General features: G+C 40.6%; 2 protein-coding genes across 2 annotated transcripts in view; one reads left to right on the top strand and one right to left on the bottom strand.

Annotated features, from left to right (window-relative positions):
* PKD1L3 (polycystin 1 like 3, transient receptor potential channel interacting) overlaps window positions 1-9,186 on the bottom strand; it is a 38,958-nt gene extending 29,772 nt beyond the window's left edge. The window contains exons 1-7 of the mRNA XM_065848559.2: window positions 8,790-9,186; window positions 8,110-8,274; window positions 4,847-5,032; window positions 3,979-4,089; window positions 3,407-3,554; window positions 1,882-2,111; window positions 811-1,215 (exon numbers count right to left, since the gene is read on the bottom strand). Of these exons, the coding sequence (XP_065704631.1) occupies window positions 811-1,215; window positions 1,882-2,111; window positions 3,407-3,554; window positions 3,979-4,089; window positions 4,847-5,032; window positions 8,110-8,274; window positions 8,790-9,186 (1,642 nt within the window). The remainder of the gene's footprint in view (window positions 1-810; window positions 1,216-1,881; window positions 2,112-3,406; window positions 3,555-3,978; window positions 4,090-4,846; window positions 5,033-8,109; window positions 8,275-8,789) is intronic.
* LOC136107144 (protein phosphatase 1 regulatory subunit 3E-like) overlaps window positions 1-13,998 on the top strand; it is a 64,779-nt gene extending 50,781 nt beyond the window's left edge. The window contains exons 2-3 of the transcript XR_011741205.1: window positions 12,080-12,192; window positions 13,720-13,998. The gene's annotated coding sequence lies outside the window, so the exon portion shown is untranslated. The remainder of the gene's footprint in view (window positions 1-12,079; window positions 12,193-13,719) is intronic.
* The last annotated feature ends 4,592 nt before the right edge of the window (window positions 13,999-18,590 follow it).

Here is an 18,590-nt window from a genome sequence, read left to right as displayed (position 1 = left end):
AAAGAATGTTCTTCCCCTTTATCTCAGCTTTTTAACAACTCAGCTGCTTTTGTCCTAGCACTTGCAATGCTTTTCTTTGTCAGCTGGCTATGGTATTAGCACACAGTGAACTAGAGATGCGCTAATACTGGAGCCCAAGTGAGTTTAAACGCCTTGAGACAGCAGCTGTCTTGTTTGAAAATTCCGCCTGAAGGGAAGGGATGTTCAAATGGATATAGGGAGACCCAAAAAAACTTTTAATATTGAATAATTTTAAAACATAAAATGCAATCATAATTAGCTTCTGGAGTTGAGGCTTTGACATGGGATTTGAATAGTTCATCAGAGGAAGAAACTTTTTTTATCTTCTGCCACTGAATTAACTCTTAAGGACAATCTCCCTAATCCCACATTTTCAAGGCTTTGATTTTTTAATAATGGAAAGAAAAAAATACTAAAAAGCGTATTCATAAGGAAGTAAAAAACTACATGTTGAAGACCAATGCATAGAAAAGCTCCCCTTTTCTTTGTCATCTCTACTGAGGACTCCTCAGATTATTAATTACTGCCATGTAAAATGCAGAGGAGTGTAAACTTGAAAAGTTACGCATATGAACAAAAATGAGGAAAACACTTTGTGATTCAAGAAAATGTCATCATTTGTACTTGAATCGAATCGTGTAATGAAAAAATAAACCTTGGTTCACTGTGTCTTTTTATTGCAAAAATCAAATGAAGCCTTGCTTCCCATCTCTGTTTGGAGACCCATTTGCCCTCTACTCAGCTCTGAGTGTCTCGGAAGCACAGAAGACATCAGTCAGGGTGCTGTACCTTCAGAGCGCACGGGGACGGTGTACGTTCGAGGTTCCCCGTGAAGACCATCTTCTCCGTGAGACTGAGTTTCATTAGCTCCGATCACCTCAAACTTCAGTTTATCTGGGGCACCGTGAGACACAGAGACATTTATCTCCAAATTCTCCCCCAGCTGCAGAGTGTGAGAAGCTAATGCAGCCTGAAGACCAGATACTGGCTCAACTAAGTGAACAGCAATACTTTCAGAGATCTCCGACGCAGTTGTGCTGCTGGATGCCCGGATTTCCAGTTGATGTATTCCTGGGCCTAGCAGCTCTTGAGAGGCACTGTCAAGCGTCAGATTGTGAGGGACGATTCCTTCCTTGGCACTGGATTCAATGAGGGTCATATTGTCTGCTAGCATCATGTAGGTCACTCCGTTGCCTGCAAAAAAAGAGTTCAACATTTCTCACAGCTCGTGTAATAGGCCATCCAATTCAGCTGCTTTGTGCGGCATTCAGATATTTATAAAAGAGTCATAAGAACACTGCAGCAACGCAGTCATTTTTAATAAAGTCATTCCAGATGCTTTTTTGCCAGTCTAGGCTCCCTGTGGATGTCTATCACATGTGTTTTCTACTGGGAGCATTAGAGCAGTCAAGAGAATTAAAAACCTATGCTACTGAATTTTATTTTTTAAGCATATATGTGGATTCCAGGAACTTGAAGTGAGTCCAAAATATAGATCAGCAACCAGGACCGGCTCAGTGGGCTCTTGCCCTCAATCAGAGAAGCACTTCTGTGGATTCCTAACTTCAGATATGCAAATATTCCTACTGCCTTCATGGAGATTCATGTGACTAAAGTTATGCTCATTCTTTATCAGCTTTGTATAGAAGGAAAGAGGGTTTATACTGATGTTTGAGGTGGTGTAACAGCTCTGAGAAAGAACCCCTCCAATGAGAACGTTCAGTTGCAGGAGCACAACAATTAGAGAGAAAGCATTCACTAAAAAGATGCATTGTTTTGCATAATGAAAATCCTGCTCTATCCCATGGGTAGCATAATATTTAGCCTTCTGTTTAAATCACGCAGTGTAGTTTCACTCACCTCCATTGAGTTCAACCTGAATCCACAACAGCTCCCCATACAGTGTGCGGCAGTGAGAGCTGTTCCCGGATTCGTACTGGCTGTAGCACCTGGTAATGCTCAGTTGATCCATCTTATCTTGAACGGTCACTCGCTTCTGTGCCGTCACGTGCCATTCACTGGTTGTGCATTCCACAAAAACAGTGAACTCTCCAGGAGATGAATATCTATACGTGACATTGCTGACCAGTCTAGAACAGAAAGAGAACAGCTGCTTGGTGTGGAAGAGTGTCCTGGGAAGTCCCCAACCGTACCTGGTGACTGTGCTCACAGGTCTCAAATTTCTGACCTCACTCAGCTCTCCTGCAATCACTGCAATCCCTCATTTATTTACACAGAATTTTTAGGGTTGAAGATTGTTCCTTTGTTCCAGCTACAGTGTAATTCAGGATGTATCTCAGGGGTGGTTGTTCTCAAAGTATATCTGTAAGAGTAAGTACATTTTGCTGTGAAGTAGGTAGATTACAGCTCAATAACATGGGCCATTAGATCTGTTTTCTGACTTGTTGACTCTGAGCACAGACCTATGATTATGCACATTGGAACATGTAACGGTGCCCTTAAGTCTCTATTCTTTATTTTATTCCCAATTTACCATGTCTTAGATATATCAGTGGAAGCTGAGGGTGCTCAGCATTTTGTCAGAGCACTCCCTTGCTTTTTTTTAATGTGCACCTGCATCTATACTTGCCCGTGCTAGCAAAAATGCCTCTTCACTCCTGGGTCTGGTGCAGCTCTGCTCACGATAGCAATAGGAGATGAATGGATGTGGTAGTGGCTGTTACTACTAACAAGCACAGGGAGATTGTGAAAAGAACCTGAGGATATCCTTCTTGAATGACATACGCCATGCAAGGCAAATAAATAATATTCCTGAAACTATCCTCTCTTTGTTTTGCAAACAATGATCAGGTTATATCATCCTTAATAATGCATATTTATCATTAGTTGGTTTAATGAAGAAAAATATTTCATTCTAATTGGACTTCAAAACCATTTAGTTCTTCAACTTTCTCGTTGACTCAAGTAGTAGATAAATAAATTTCAAGAGCCATTCTCTGTCTCACACTATGACAAATTCTGATTTTTAAATCCAACAGAAAAATGTTTGATCTTTTAAAGACACATATTTAATGCAATTAAAGCAAAACTCCAGAATACCATTGTATTATTTTCAATATTTTCTTGACAATCACTGATGTGTTTTCAGTAATTTTGTGTCTCAGGGTCCAGAATAATTACTCATAATAAGAAATAGGGATCACTTGTCATAATAAGCAGGAGAAAGATTGTGGTTGGCAGCTTGACATGGGATTTTGTATTAATTTCAAAACAAGTTTCTGCAGAATCCAAGTGTCTTCTATGTATAGCCTATTACTAATCTACCTAATTTTTAACATCTCATTTAAGAGACTTGGAGCATTCAATGAAGTGCAAGCAGTGAAATTTACTGGTTGTCTGATGATACATGAAGGATACATCTTACGTCAGAGGGTAGTAGGGATCAATAGTGTGGCCATCTCCAGTGCTAATGACACAGGAAAGGTTGCCAGAGTATGGAGAGAGCAGCCAGTTCAAACCGACTGTGATATTTTCAAAGACAAAGCATGTGTCTGGTACAAGAAGCTGCAGACCTGTAAAACATAATGACAGAATTCAATGCCATTGTTTGTCTACATTTCTTACATAATTCACTTAATTTTTACATCTTGAGAGCAAGTCTTCTCCAAAACTGAGTTGATACTGCTGCTAATTTGGGTGCATTAGTGGTGTGACAGGGAGCTGATTCTTTTCTATACCTACTGATCAAGATTCTTGTTGGAACATAATTTCATTTAAGTGTGTTTTATGTGTCTGAATTTCCTGGCTTTGTATCCTATCAAAACCCCTCCGTTAGGACTGGGAAGCTCCATTTTTGTGCCTGTTTTTAGTGGTCAGTGCTCTTCCAGGTTCTTCCCTGAGAACAGAGCGGTGATTTTTATGAGAAATATCAATGTGCACAGCATTACAGCAAAGAACAGAATAGGGTTTTGGTGCTGACAACCCACTCCCACTTACCTTCCTTGCAGTGGTATTGAACAGCCAAATAGCTGCCGTGAGCTGGACAAGGGTCTCCAAAGAAAGCACCGTCCGCTGGCACCTGGCAGGCCTGAAGACCATGACACTGGCCTGGAAAAAAGGAGCATTTTTTATGAACTAGTGGGTTTTGTCTGTGACCATCATAACAGCTCAGATGAGAGATCATTGCAGAAACAACATGGGGAGGGGGAGGAAATATCGTGCCACTGTTTTCTAGACAAACTCCCGCAACATTTTGGCTTTAGTGTGTTGCTTATGGCCTGGTATTTCTTAGCACCGTTCCACTTTCTTGGAATAAAGCTGAACTAGAGAGGGCAAAACCCCAGAAGTTATGTGTTTTGTTTAATTTTGGCTGAAAATCTGAAGAATCGCCTTAGGGACAGGCCATAGACTCTGTGCAGGCTGGGTGCTGGAACCACGGCCGGCAGCAGCAGGTCCCGCCTGCCTTCCTGTCCCCATGGGTTCCAGCCTTGTCACCCCCTGGTTTGGAGTTAGGTTGGTGTGGATGTGTTCTCTTCCAACTCTGTCAAACGTAGGGTCTCCCTTTGAGTTCATCAGGGAATTGGTGCACCCATGTATTTTCTTCACATGATGAGAAGAACCCTTGTTCTCCATTTGCTCCCCCTTGCCTTCTCTGAATCTTTGCTCCTTGCAAAGTCCCTCATTTCCATCCAGCCTCCTGTACAAACCTCCTCCACATCAGAAGTTCTCTGTGATTCCCTTCATTTTAGGAATAATCCACTTTCTTACTATCTAACACTACTGAAATTCAAGATAAAATATTTTAGGGACTGGGAACTTTGTCAAGTACTCTGTGCTTCTGCCAAACAATGGCATAAGCTCCTACCTGCTACTTCATCCTGGACGCTGACCCAGCTGCAGTCTCCATCTGGATCGTACCGGAGAGGAGTCTCCGATACACAGTAATGAGGCGTCTTCCGTCCATAGAAGCTCTCCCCAATTTGAATAACTTCTCCTGATCCACACTGTACAGTGGCATTGTAATTATCACAAGCAATGCTCTGGCCGGATTCTAATAGGAGAAAAAAGAAACATGTAACTTTTTTAATTTCTGAAAAATCCTGCAATAATTTTCCTGGATATCCATTCTTTTGGTTGTTACTCTTTCTTCTCTTTTCTCTCTTTTAAGCTAAACAAGTAAGAAAATGGAGGGAAAAAGAACAAAGAATTAAAAGTTTTCCTTTTTTAAAATCCAGAAGAATATATTTATGTTTTTTTACTGACTTAAACAAAAATTCGAGAACATTTTTAATAAGCCAAAATATTTAAATTAAAAAAATAAACATATTATTGTGGAAAACACTTCACTTTTTTTTTTGATCTGCCGTACTGGAAAGTTTAAAGTTACTTCTTACTTCTGAAGGAGCCTTGTGGCTGTGTGTGATTTGCATGATATTCAGGTAATTGCTCTGGAGAATACTTTGCATATTAAGTATGGGACCTGATCCCATTTCTGCTACAGAAACACTTTTGTTCCTGTGTGATATTCGGCTGACTTCATTCAGCAGGACTGCTCAAGTGAGTAAGGTCATATCTCTAAATACGCACACCTCATTCTTTGATTAATCTGGGACAGTTAATTATCTTTCAGAATTCTCAGTATCTTGTAGTAATCAGGATACTTAATACCCTGAAGGATGCACAAGACTGCTCTCATTTCGAAGTGTTGCAAAAGAATGTTTTTGTTTCAGCTGTCTCAGGTTTAAACACATTGTCCTCCAGTTGCTGTTTGGATCATTCCCCGTAAGTACCTTGCTGAACAGTGCCAGTGTGTGCACACTGCCGTAATTGTGTGCCATTGTTATTTAAAAGCTAAATCTAAGCCTGGCCGTAACTATAGCAACATGATCAGTTTACAGATTAGCGTTCTCTATATAAGCTTGCAAAATAATTTGCTGTTACATTCTAATACAGACTATTATCTCATGCATTTTTTTGTTCTTTGTACAGAGGGTTCCAATAGTATTTGCTGTCTCAGCAACTTCTATGTGGAAAAATGTACAGAAGCTGTTTTGTGTTCCTCTGTGCAAACCCTGGTTCAATAAGTATATTTTCACTACAACAAATTGCTAACCTGCAGAGCACCAAATGGTAGAATAGAAATAATACTACAGAAAGCTTTTAGTTGCATTGAGAAACAAATAATGCTAGGACAGATGGCTGAGGAAAGGGTGAGGGCAGAACACTGGTTAGTTGTTTGTACACGTATTTTTATCTCAGATGATCAAGTAGATAAGTTATCAGTTTCATTTGAAGTTTCAATCTCAATGTTAATGTGAACCAAGCCTCACAGCAGTTGTACATGAAGGTGTTAATGCCCATTTTATAGAGAGACAAACTTAAACACTGCCAGGTGCTGGGAATGTCCAAACACTCAACACTCAGGGAAACTAATCAAAACATCGCCCCTGTTTGAGATATTGTATCTAATTCCTTGCACTCAAAGCTGGTAAAAGAGGAATCTACTCTGTTACTGAAATATGTATGTGTGTTAATGGGCATGGGCTGTAGGTACTGAAAACAAGGCTGTAATTGCTTCAATCTGATCTTGGTTTCCTGGGTAGTGGATGATGGATGTAGTGTAGGACACTGTTGCTCAATAATGCAAACACTCTTTGAATTTAATGGGCTCTAAGTTAGGTCCTATGGTAACAGATGATAGCTTCCTTACAAACAGACACTTGTCTAATGCGGTGGTAATGGAAAATAATTTTAGTCTGTTTTTGCAAGGAAAATAAGCTTAAGGGATTGTGCTGTCTGCCAGTTCCCTCTCCCCCAATCATTTTAATGTTAGTCATCCTCAGCCAAAGTTGATGTATGGATATAAACCTCAAAACGCCCTAAAATCTCATGAAAATCAATAGCTATGTAGAAGAGAAAGAGCTACATCAGTGCCTCTGTTGGGAGCAGGGATTATAACCCCATGTTTATCTGTTCCACGATGGGGGATTCACCTGGTGAGCACATACAGCTGGAGCTCTGGAGCAGCTGCAGAACTGCAGGGGAACGAGCTGAAGGAGGGAAGAGGATTTGCAGAGGTGGGATGTGCCGGGGATATGGGAGTGAACTGGGAGTGCTGGGGAGGAGGGGAGGGAGGGGGTGAACAGAAAATCGGGACAGGAAACAAAACTTGATTATTTTTGCTGACTGTGGAACAAGTTGTTAATTGTGTCAGAAGGGGTACAGTACTGGACCAGGGCAGTAGCAATTCCAGGGCTTGTGGCAACCTGTACTTGCATACTGGATTTGAACACTTTTCTTTTTTATGTTAGTGAGCCTACAGCCACATTCCTTCCAGTACTTGTGACTTTAGTACTATAATAGTTACAGTTTTAGATGTTTGGCTCATGTGCAAAGCATGAGTAACACAAATTGCCTTATATCTAGATGTTGAATGGTACGATATTGCTGACATTACTTTCCAGGACTGTTCGTTCCATGTCACAATTTAAGGCCTACAATGTCTATAGGTTTTCTGTCTGAGCACTAAAATGCTGCCAGGAGCTACAGGTTCCTAGGGAAGCCCTTGAACTTCACATGATGGAAGGGTCTGTGAAGAAACAAGAAAAACTTGCTCTCACTTTTGCTTACTAGGAGTGCTGCATCTGTAATCCTGGCTGTATTTTTGCTTCAGTTACAAATGGAAATTATTTTGGCACATATTTATGATTAAGAATATTTGTATAGGGTAGTCATACAGGTCCCTCCTGGCTCAGGTACTATGGTGTTGTGGGAGTTTATTCTTGCAACCATGCTATTATGCACTACTCACACTGGCTTTAAACTAGCTAGCTTATGTCCACTGTACACATGGACTGCTACATGTTGAGATTCACACTCAGATCCATTTCTATTTTAGCAGCCCTCTGCTGGAAACCTGGACCTTAATGGCTAGGTGCTGAACACCTACATCTCCCACTGACTTCAGGGTTCTCCCTTTCTTTGGATCAGATCTTACATCAGCACACTGGCTGCTCATTCACTTTTAATAAGCGTTTTTTAAGTTAATGAGCAGCCACTTTGAAAAGAACAAGGCAAGTTATGCACAGTTGTGAATATGGCATGCTTCGTTCTCAGTTCCAGTCTTACCAAACTCACAAATGAAGTCAAATTCCTGGCTGCAATTTTCGGTCACACCCCACTGATACTTGGCATTCTTCAAGATGTACCCGCATGCGGATGAGAAAGGAGATGGCTGATCCTTGTACCAGTTACTGTAGCTTATATTTGAAGTGTCCAGCCAAATCACTGACCCTGTGAAGAAAGTAATTCTGTCCTGAGTGTTTATTTTCCACAGTAATACAATTACAGAGTCAAAGCCTGCAGAGCAGGACTGTAGCCCTACTACTGAAGCAGACGTGTTTTTCTCTGCATGGGGATCTTCAATTACATTGTACGTTTAACCTGATATAACCACTGAAAGAGACATTGCCACTTCCCCCTGTGCTCCCAGCCTTGAAATTCCACCATTTCCCTTGCATCAGATCTTGCAGCACTTCCTACTGTGATGATTTGGCTCAGTTTGCTCTTCCACTGGAGACCTAATGCAGCACATTTTTTTCTCCGGGTCACCAAGCTGATCTAATTCACTGTGTGTTCACACAACCACCAGATCCGAAGGAAAGGGTGACAGCATGCAACTGGGAAGTGAAACAGGCAATCAGAAGATCTTAATATGAATCTGAAGTTACAGCAACAAAAGACAGTGGCTTTTCAGCAGATGTCTACAGATGCAGTTTTAAAGAAGAAATTCTTTTAAAATCACTTACCGTCAGTAGTTTCATTCAGCAAGGAGTTTGAGATCAGTCCTATCCACCATTCCTGATCCTCAGCAATATATTTTTGCAAGAACTGTTGAGTTTCCTCATTTTCAATAAAGACAAGGTGCCCCCCGCCTCTCTCACACCAGCTCTGGGCACTTGTGAAGCTGCGGTGGAGTCTAACAAACTCATAGCATGAATGGTTGAAAGCCAGCTGGTACTTTGAGCAAGGGCTTCCCTCATCAACAGCTGCCACCTCTGCAGCCGAACATACAGCGAGAGAAATTAGAACTGCAATCGCAAGCCACATTCTCAGCTCAGTGCCCTGTGTGGCACTGGTCTTGCCGATCACATCACCACTCCTTTTACTGCCCCCTTCAAAAGCTTGAGATGTCATCCCTGTCATGTCATCAGCATTTCTCCTTCCTCTTTGTTGCTTGCAACAACAGCAGCAATAGAACATGGAACAGATTGCTTCTAATATATTGTGATGATTGGTCTGAGGATACACACAACAAGTGATGCTAAGTCACTGCAAAGGCCATTGTGAGGCCTATTGTATAAATGTCTCATTCCATGTGAAGTCAGTTTGGAGACGACATGAGAGCATTGCTTCCCTCATGAGCAGAGGAGATAAAGTTGATATATGCTGCTACTGGACACATGGGAAAGTGAGATAAAGCTCCTACATCAAAGGCAAGCTGGAGGTCTTTACAACAACAATGAAGTGATACAATAGTAAGAATGAGAGGAGAATGAGGAAAATAAGAAACATGAGGAGTTATGAGACGGGAAAACACACAGTGCTCCTCTAGATATGTTTAACTGCTTTGTATTGCTTTATTTTTAGTACTTATTATTTGAGGTGCTTCTTTTGGATGCTAATGCGATGTCTATAATTATTGTCTCATATTCATCATCTCCACCTGTTTACACACATGCAGGTTAATCTCAGCTGTCCCAAATAAGCTTCATTTTGAAGCGTTCTGTCTGTTTAGAACTCCACACCCCAAGTGAAATGCTCCCATTGTCCTTTAAAAGCTAAGCTACTTAGCTATAGAGAGCTACAGTATTCATACCTGCTAAGAGGTGGAAGGGAAGGCCCAAGGTTCAAACAGTGATTTAGAAAAGGTGGAAGTATTGCCTTAATCATCAGTACTACTCGGGAGCCCTGTGTGCCCCTTCCAAAGTCTGCTGATGGACTTTGGGAAGCCAGCCCAGGGACATTTAGGAGCAGAAATCCCTAAGTGCTTCTAAACTTCCTCACAAAAAATACCCATCAGGTTTACAAGGCCACTGGATTAGCAGAAATACAGTACAAATAAGGATCTTTAGCTATTGCAGTCCTCCCCTCCTTGGCATTAACTCCACTGAATTTGATGCAATTATTATTAATTTATACCACCATAACCTGACACTGAAAGAACATGCACTTACATTTAGATATGGATCAGTGAGCCAGCTACTGCATCACAGAGAAGCAAGCAGCAGTGATGTTTGGTTGAATTCCTGCATTGCAGAAATGCCACCTGCATTGCACTAGTGAGTGGAAGGGAACACACATATCACACAGTATGCTGGACCAGCTCTAATTCTAAAGTTTTCCGGCAAAATAAAGTATGTGTACTGTGTCCAGTGAGCATTTAAGGGTGATCTTCAATCCCAAGATCTTTTTGGACCTCCAGTTCTTAGTCACCTTGCTCAGCTGGATAAAGCAAGACTCTGATTGGGGTTTTCAAGACAAAGGTCATGATAAAGTATATAATGGCTAGGACAATTGTAGGGGAGGAGAGGAAAGAGGAAGAAAATGCACTGTGATGCACTATGCTGGATATCCCGTTTCCTACCGCATTTGAAAATCAGGAGCTACTTCAGCTATGGAGCCCTTGGAGCAGATCCCACATTAAGTTCTGACTGATTAATAGGGAGTGGTAATGCAGTAGATGGGATGTGAATATTCAGATTGGCTTTCCCAGCCTTGGGAAGGCCAATCCATATTCTCATTAGCTGATGGATCTGGCTCGATCAATGCTCAGACTCCCATCCCCTTCCTGGAGGAGACCACATAACTGTGATTAGCAGCTGGTTCTGCTGAGGATGTCTGCAGTTCAGGAGTCCCTTTTGGGCTGCGTGCAAAACTTCATAGGCCTCTGTTTGGAAAGCCCCAACCCAACTGTTTTATATTCAAGCTATTGCAAAAGCCAGAGCCAAGGGCAGCTGCTGTTCAGTGAGTTGGCCACTGTATATTTTCATGACATTTCCTTTAGAGTCTGTTCTTCTTCTTGGGCCATGCTGACTTGCCAGGCTTTGGAAAAGCTGGCAGCCAGCCCTCCCATTTTGTCCTGTTAGAGATGAGAAATGCAGCCTATTTCTGAAAACAGAGGTGTGACGAAGGAGACTGTACTTAAATGTATCTGGATCAGTGATACAGCATATGCATTTTTAGTGGGTGCCATTGACTCATATTTGTGATTAATGGATTCTGTAGCATTGTCCAGTTCTCTCTCTGCAACTGGAAATTTGATACATAAACATACTGCTAAAAATGCTGGAGCTGGAGGTTCCACAGCCTATTCCCTGTGAATCTGCTTTGAAGCCATTGACATTAATGGAAGTCTTGTCTCTGGCTTTGATGGATTTTGAAACAGGCCCCAAAAAAAGAACAAATAATGTTTGGAAATGCCTACAAATCAAGCCAAGCTCTCCAAGCGAGGCTACTGTTGGCAATTTCTACAGCACTGTGGTTTTTTTTCCTAATCTACGGTTGCTATAAGTAACTCTTCAAGTGCCTGCAGCAGATGGGGAGTGGAAGAAAGACAGTTTCCCTCTTTGCAGTTTGTTGACTGCATATATTTTAGTGCCAGTAAAGCAGTCTGTCAGTTAATTCTGTTTACCACAAGGAGAGAAAAGCAGTTACAGAGAAGAAAATACTGCTTTAAAGCAAAATAGCAACTAGGGTTTTCAGGAACAGACAAAATTCCTGAAAGCCCTTTTCACTCATAACTGAAAAATGGCTTGATTTCAAATAAATATTACCATTTTGTAGGAAACATGCTTTTTTGCACTTTTCCTCAATTGGAAAACATTTTTTTAATAGTTTTCTTATGCCAGAAGTCCATATGGAAGCTTCACAGTATAATGGTTTGTGAATTTTTTTTTTCCTTTTGGCCTTTATGTAACTGGCTGAATGGAAATCATTTAAACAGTTAAAGAATTTACTTAAGTAGTCACATATGCTAGTGTGGAAGACCCAAAATGATGCCCCTTGCTGCGTAATCTCCTTCTGTGTGTTTCAACAGCGGGTCATGGAAGTGCATAATTAAGCCTCTCTCGTTGTCGCAAGGGGGTGGCTGATGATGACAATGAATTCTGCTCTTCTGGCTGCCCATGGGACTGTACCCGCCCCGAACAGGTATTGCAAACCCCCTCCAGTATCTTCAACATCGTCTCAAGCATAATGTCAAATATATAGATTTTGGATACACCAAAACCATTCACTTGCTGTTTTTTCTTTGGCTTTTGAATAGTTTTGAGGAACTGGGACAGATTCACAAGAGGAAAGTCTGTCCATAAACGTTGTTTTTAAGGAATGATGAGCCCTTCACATAAAGCCAAGACTTGTTAATCTTGGTTTAGTTATAGCTGTCTGCCTGAAAGGCTGATGTAGCAACCACCCTTACAGCACGTGTTATGTACCAGTGACTTAAACTAAAACATATTCACCAGTTATTATAAGACAAGACTTGCAAAGCAATTGTGTTGTGCAAGCTTTGACTAGAAATTAGTGACAAAGCTTTCTCAACATTTTCACACCCTCACTCCAAGCTGCGATAAAGCTGTGAATAACTCCTTTGTTTGTGAACTCTCTTGCTTCTGTTGGAATAAGTCTTTCATTTTTTCTCAGAAATGTTTTAGGGGGCCCTGCAGATCTCTTATAGAGTCCTAACTTGCCCTTATGAGTTACACCAGATGGTGGCCATCAAGAGAACGTTTCTTCAGAAAAGCATTGTGCTATATAAAACGTCACGAAAGACAATGATGAATGATTTATTCCTGGTTTTCAAAGGGATCTTTCAAGGTTTATTAATTTGTTGTCATTGTTGGAAGTGGAAGCTGCCACGGTGAAAGAAATCTGAAGTATATTTTGTTTCTAATGCTGAAAATATCAATAGATGTTGACAAAAATAATGGTGGCCTACACTGAGATTCTGTAAGGGACTCTTCTAGGTGGTGTTTGCCACTCCTAAAAATTAAACCCCTTAAAACCAGTTCAGTTTTGATAGCCAAATCTCAAAGTATTCGTAATCACTAATTTTTTTTTTTTTTTAAATCTAAGCTTTTATATTCACTGGGCCATTGGGGAGCCTGGTGCACAGACAATGAGGAGATGTGTGGTTGGTGTCACCACTGACTTCAGGGTGGTCCTGATTTGTACCCTAGTGCAGATTACAAATGCATCATGACAGCCTAAAACCATCTTCTGATGAAAAAGGCCGTTGCAGCACAGCAGAATAGCTTGACGATCCCTACTAGAGGCCAGAAAGTACCAGATTCCAAGTTACGGAAGTGAAGAGCTGCCAGTGGGAAGGAATAAATCACACCCCTGCTCATTTTGGCTTTTGTTCATTTGCTTTGAGGAAGAGCAAATGAATTTACTCTGTATATGAGGACACTACAATTTTTACATTCCTGAATATTATGAAATGTAGTGTATAGATTTTATCAGGAATAGAAATATATCTCTGTTCTATGAATTGAATAATCATTTAAATGGAAAATTGATGTATATTGCTTTGGCTTTGAGGTAGAAAAAAAAATTATTAGCGGTATCATAAACTTGAGACAAGATCATGGGCGGTCCATTTTAGTGTGTCGCTTACCCTTCCGCAGTATGCAGGACTGCCTCTTGAAAAGAGCCGTTTTGTTATTACCCAACTAGGTAGGAAATGGCGAGTACTGAGCAGACTGTCTGGAAAGGTATGGAGAAAAGACCCTATGTACACCTACATCTTTAGAAAAACCCATCTGCCAACTAGTTTAAGAAGGTAGGTCACAGTCATGCTTCCTTCTTTGCTGCTCTCCTGGGCTGCTTGTCTGGATAGTGAGACCCAGTTCTTTGCTGACTCAAAAGAGTTTGTTATTGTTGTTGCTCTACTGTCTCATTTTCCATTTGGCAACACAGTGAACTTACCAGTGAGCCCTGCCAAATTGCAATTTTGATGTTATCTTGTTTAGAAAAACAAGGAAAACAATTCTTATCTTTACAGGGTGCCATAGTTAAATTAGACATTCGTGCCTGGCATGATGTGGTCAGGATAAAGATAAGTAAGACTACATTCAGGAGTCGCTGGGTTGGACATAATTTCTGTTTATAGATGTGTATGGTTACCTTCTGGCACAAGTTGCCCGGATAAGTCCCTGGGGATCTTCTCCTAGGAACTGCCCCTTGGGAAGCATCTAGTGTTGCCTTTGGGCTTGTAGCTTGACTTTCCTCACCTGCCATGCTGTTGATGCCTCTGTACCCCCCTTTCCCAGGTGGTTCCGATGTTGTATTGCCTTCACAGCAGAACTGCAACTATTGGGAAGAAGGAGACGTGTGCCCCATGAGAACATTAATCGAGCTGGGGTTATCGGTGGCTGAGGTTAGCCTTGAACTCACACAGACTACAGCAGAGCTATCTGAAGCATCTGCTGACACCTCATGTATTTTGGTGATCATGACTGGCTACGTGGCACAATTTGGATGTGCCATTACCTTAATATCTTAATAAGAGAGCTGTTCTAAAGATTAAAGGTACCCTCTTAGGATTAAACATTAACTGGTAGATATAAACGTACTGAACATTTCCTAGCACACACACAGAGGCAAAAAAAAATTGCTTGGACCTGAATGTGCAGCCATCACTCCACTGGTGTCTTTGCAGTCACTCCAGATTTCCGTAAGTGTGAGACCGGCCAGATTTCTAAGGCAGTCCAGATTCCACCTCTTGTTTCTTTTATTTAACATTGTTACACATCTTTCTTCTGCTTGTTATGAGCTATTTCTGAGCTTACAGGACATGAAAACAGAAAGAATGAAGTTGTGTTACAAGTTGTTTCCTTTAACAATGTCTCTCATCAACAGATATCCAACACCTTACCAAAGAAACTGGCTTCACAATCCCCATCATGAGAAGTCCAGCAGGCGCTCTGTTCAAGAAGACGGTTTTGGAGTTAAACTATCTATACTCAGATATCCCGTGAATAAAACCAGCAAATAGTTCTTTTTAGTTTTTCCATTACATTGTCCCAAAGATGTACAGTAGGCTAAAAGGTGGGACATTGTGCAGCAGCATTAACTTCTGTCACTGTAAATATCTGTAACACCTTTTCTGCACCTTCAGTCATGGAAGTGAGTGTCAACCTTCATGTTGTCATTCTGCCCACTCAAAAACACATTAGCAAACTGTATCACATATTAAATATTAAAACATGTAGATAGTCCGGGGATGTTGAAAGGTGCAGATAAGGTTATAAAAGTCTTACAGTGAGGAAGTTTATGTAGGTACTGTGGCTGTTCACTTGTTTGAGTGTCTAGTGCTTAAATGTTTTGGGTGCTATGGTGGGAGGGCGAGCTCAGCCGGGTTGGATACTAGTGCAGCTGGGCCAGCAGTTCGTGCCTCAGCACTTCAAGAGTTATGTTATGTTTTCATTTAAATGAATGAATCAGTGTTTCTGGTGATATTTATTAAAAATATGACTGTAGTAAAAGGAAAAAATATTTTTATTTATCACAAAAAAATGAAATTCCCAAAAATATAAAAAAAAAAATCTCACCAAGAAAACTAAAATCTCACAAAAATAATTATTCTGATCTGAACAATACTGATCAAAACAGTATTTGATCAAAACTTTCTTGATCCAAACAAAACCTGGCCAGAATAATACATGGAAACTATTGGTATTAATCTTTGAACAAAGTATATTAGTAGTTCATGTTTGCAATTATACTTGGGCAGTGCAAAAGAAGTATTCCTAGATAGGGCTGGTGGTATTTCTTCTGAAATGACATCATGTCAATAGGACAATGTTTAACAAAGATTAGAGCTCACATTTCCTGGCCCAGTGAGACAGATCAGTGTGATTTCAGCAACAAAGTTCATATCAGTTTTACTACCAGAGTCTTTATTAGGTAATAATAAACAATGATAGGACAAGGGGCAATGGGATCAAGCTGGAACACAAGAGGTTCCACTTAAATTTGAGAAAGAACTTCTTCTCAGTGAGGGTAACAGAGCACTGGAACAGGCTGCCCAGGGAGGTTGTGGAGTCTCCTTCCCTGGAGACATTCAAAGCCCGCCTGGACACCTTCCTGTGCGACCTCACCTGGGCGTTCCTGCTCCAGCAGGGGGATTGGACTAGATGATCTTTTGAGGTCCCTTCCAATCCCAAACATACTGTGATACTGTGATAATAGATAAAAGTTGATAGTTGAAAGTTCTTAGCACAGCTTGAAGTCATAGTCAGGTAATTTGACCTTTGTTAATGGGCTTTAATTAAAACTTGAATATTATAAGATAAATGTTGAGATTAAAATAAATTAAGTAAATATTTACATTTCAAAATAGAGAGAAGGAATAATATTGATCTCACTCTGATTTATAAAGCGATTATCTGCTGCTTGTGTAAGTAAACCAAAAGTACAAAGGTAGCCAGATGTCAACGACCTTGTTGTTATTCTAGAGGCTTGGATAACCAGCTCCTCTGCCTGGAGAAATTTTGTTTTCATTGACCACCGAGATCACACCTCAAATGTCATCTCCAGCCTTGCATGGCCACAGGGTGCAACCAGAGCAGTGCTGGAGAGGGGAATGCTGGGCTCCAAAAATGTCCGCGTGGTCCTTTTCATGTTTGGGAGAGAAGCTCAAGGCATTCAGAGACTGGAGGGAAGTGAAATCTAGAAGGAACCCAAGAGGAAACAGCCTGTAGCCTTCTCCACAAATATATAAAGCAGAAAAAAATAGTGAATAAAACCTGGCTGAGATGAGGAGCCGGTAACGTCAAAACCCTTTTCATGAGGGGTGAATAAAGAGGGGAAAGTGTGGGAGGAATGCTGATTTGTGTTTGAAGGATTCTGCAGCTGGATGGTGTTCATAAAGAAGGTCAAGCATCAGGAGAGGCTGTTCAAACCCTGGGACTGAGCCATGTGCGTTAAGGCTTAGTTTTCAGTGCCCCTTACTGGGAAGAGCACGACAGCAGAGTCTCCCCCAGTTTGTAATTAGTTGGTAAACATTAGATATACAGAAGTTATTACACAATCTGTCTGGTAAGCCCAAGATCAAAGAGCCCTGGCAGTCTTTCAGAGAGGGCTGTATCTCCTCAATGCTGTCCAGAACACGAAGCTCTAGAATCGTCTCCATTCTCTCCCATCAAACACATGTTTCTACAAAAGGAGAAGAAACATTGTGAAATTAAAAAAAAAATAGAAAAGTCTCCTAATCCACATCTCCTTCCTCTAATAATTACACATTATAATTGTAAAGCTATACTTCAATATTTCTCCATTTCAATGTAAAAAGGAAGAAATTACACAGCAAGAAAATTAATCTCCCTAGACCTTAATAAAATGCTTATCTGTCCTTAGCAAGATGGAAACAACAACAAAGTAAGTGTTTTACTTGTAAATTAACTATTTTTCACTGACAAGCAGGAAAAATAGACTTTGCAAGGCCTCCTTATTTATATTGTACAAAATATGGGACAAAATTGTCAGGCACAGACACCTGAAATTACCTACCAAACCACACCTGGGTTGATTTCAAAAGCTGCTGGGTGTCTACAGCTCCTTGTTCTTCTATTCAAACAACTTCTAACAAGGTTTCCAATTATCTTGGCTGAATCTTAAACGAGATGAACAGTCACGGTGAAGAAGGACAAAAGTAGTTCAAATTAGTGTTCTTTATTGCTTGCTTGCTCTATAGAAATCTGCTTAGCACTCCTATGGATTAGAGCACTCAGGTCAGATCATTGAAACGGCAGCATTAAGAGCATGTAGATGGATGCAGATATTAAAGCAAAGCAGAACAAAGAGAGGTTGGACTCAATGATCCTGAGGGTGTCTTTCAAATAAACGATTCTACGATCCTATGTTTCTATGGTCGTGGACAGTGAAAACACCCCCATGGTGCAGTGGAAGCAGAGATGGACGGCTTTGCTTTTTTTCCAGATGCTTTTCACTCTCTAACATTGCTGAAAATCCCTTACTTAGCTTTGTGTATACAACTAAATTGCATCTCAATATACACACATTCTCACATATATACATATACACACATATAGTGTATGTATGTTTATGTGTATATATAAATGCCTATGTGTATGTACGTGGACTTTGATACCCTTCATCTCCTTCTTGGACAATCCTTCTGTTTCTTTATTAATACTACAGGCTCCAACAAAGCCCATGTATTTTATTTTTTAATATGACCTTTTACTTTGGTGTCTCCTGTTTCTGTCAGTGCTTTCCAAACAGAGACAAAGGCATCCGGGCTTGTTGAACTCCCGAGGTGAAGAGAGGCCAGCAAACAGACCATAGCTTAGGAGGAGAGGAGCAATGTCTGTGTTTAACAAGTGTGTCAGAGCAGTCAGGTGTAGCGCAGATTGTGTTTTAAAGAAAATAAAATAAATACATATATTTATAAAAGATCAGTCTGCCTTAAGAAATTATGTGAAAACATTCAGGGAACAATGGTAATTTAGCTGAAAAAATCGGATTTTAGGGTAACCTCATACGAAATTGCACAATATATAATTGTGCAAAGAACCTCTTTA

Source organism: Patagioenas fasciata, chromosome 13 (genome assembly GCF_037038585.1).
Source record: "Patagioenas fasciata isolate bPatFas1 chromosome 13, bPatFas1.hap1, whole genome shotgun sequence".
In the NCBI taxonomy this organism is placed as follows: Eukaryota; Metazoa; Chordata; class Aves; order Columbiformes; family Columbidae; genus Patagioenas; species Patagioenas fasciata.
This window is presented reverse-complemented; position numbering and strand designations above follow the sequence as displayed.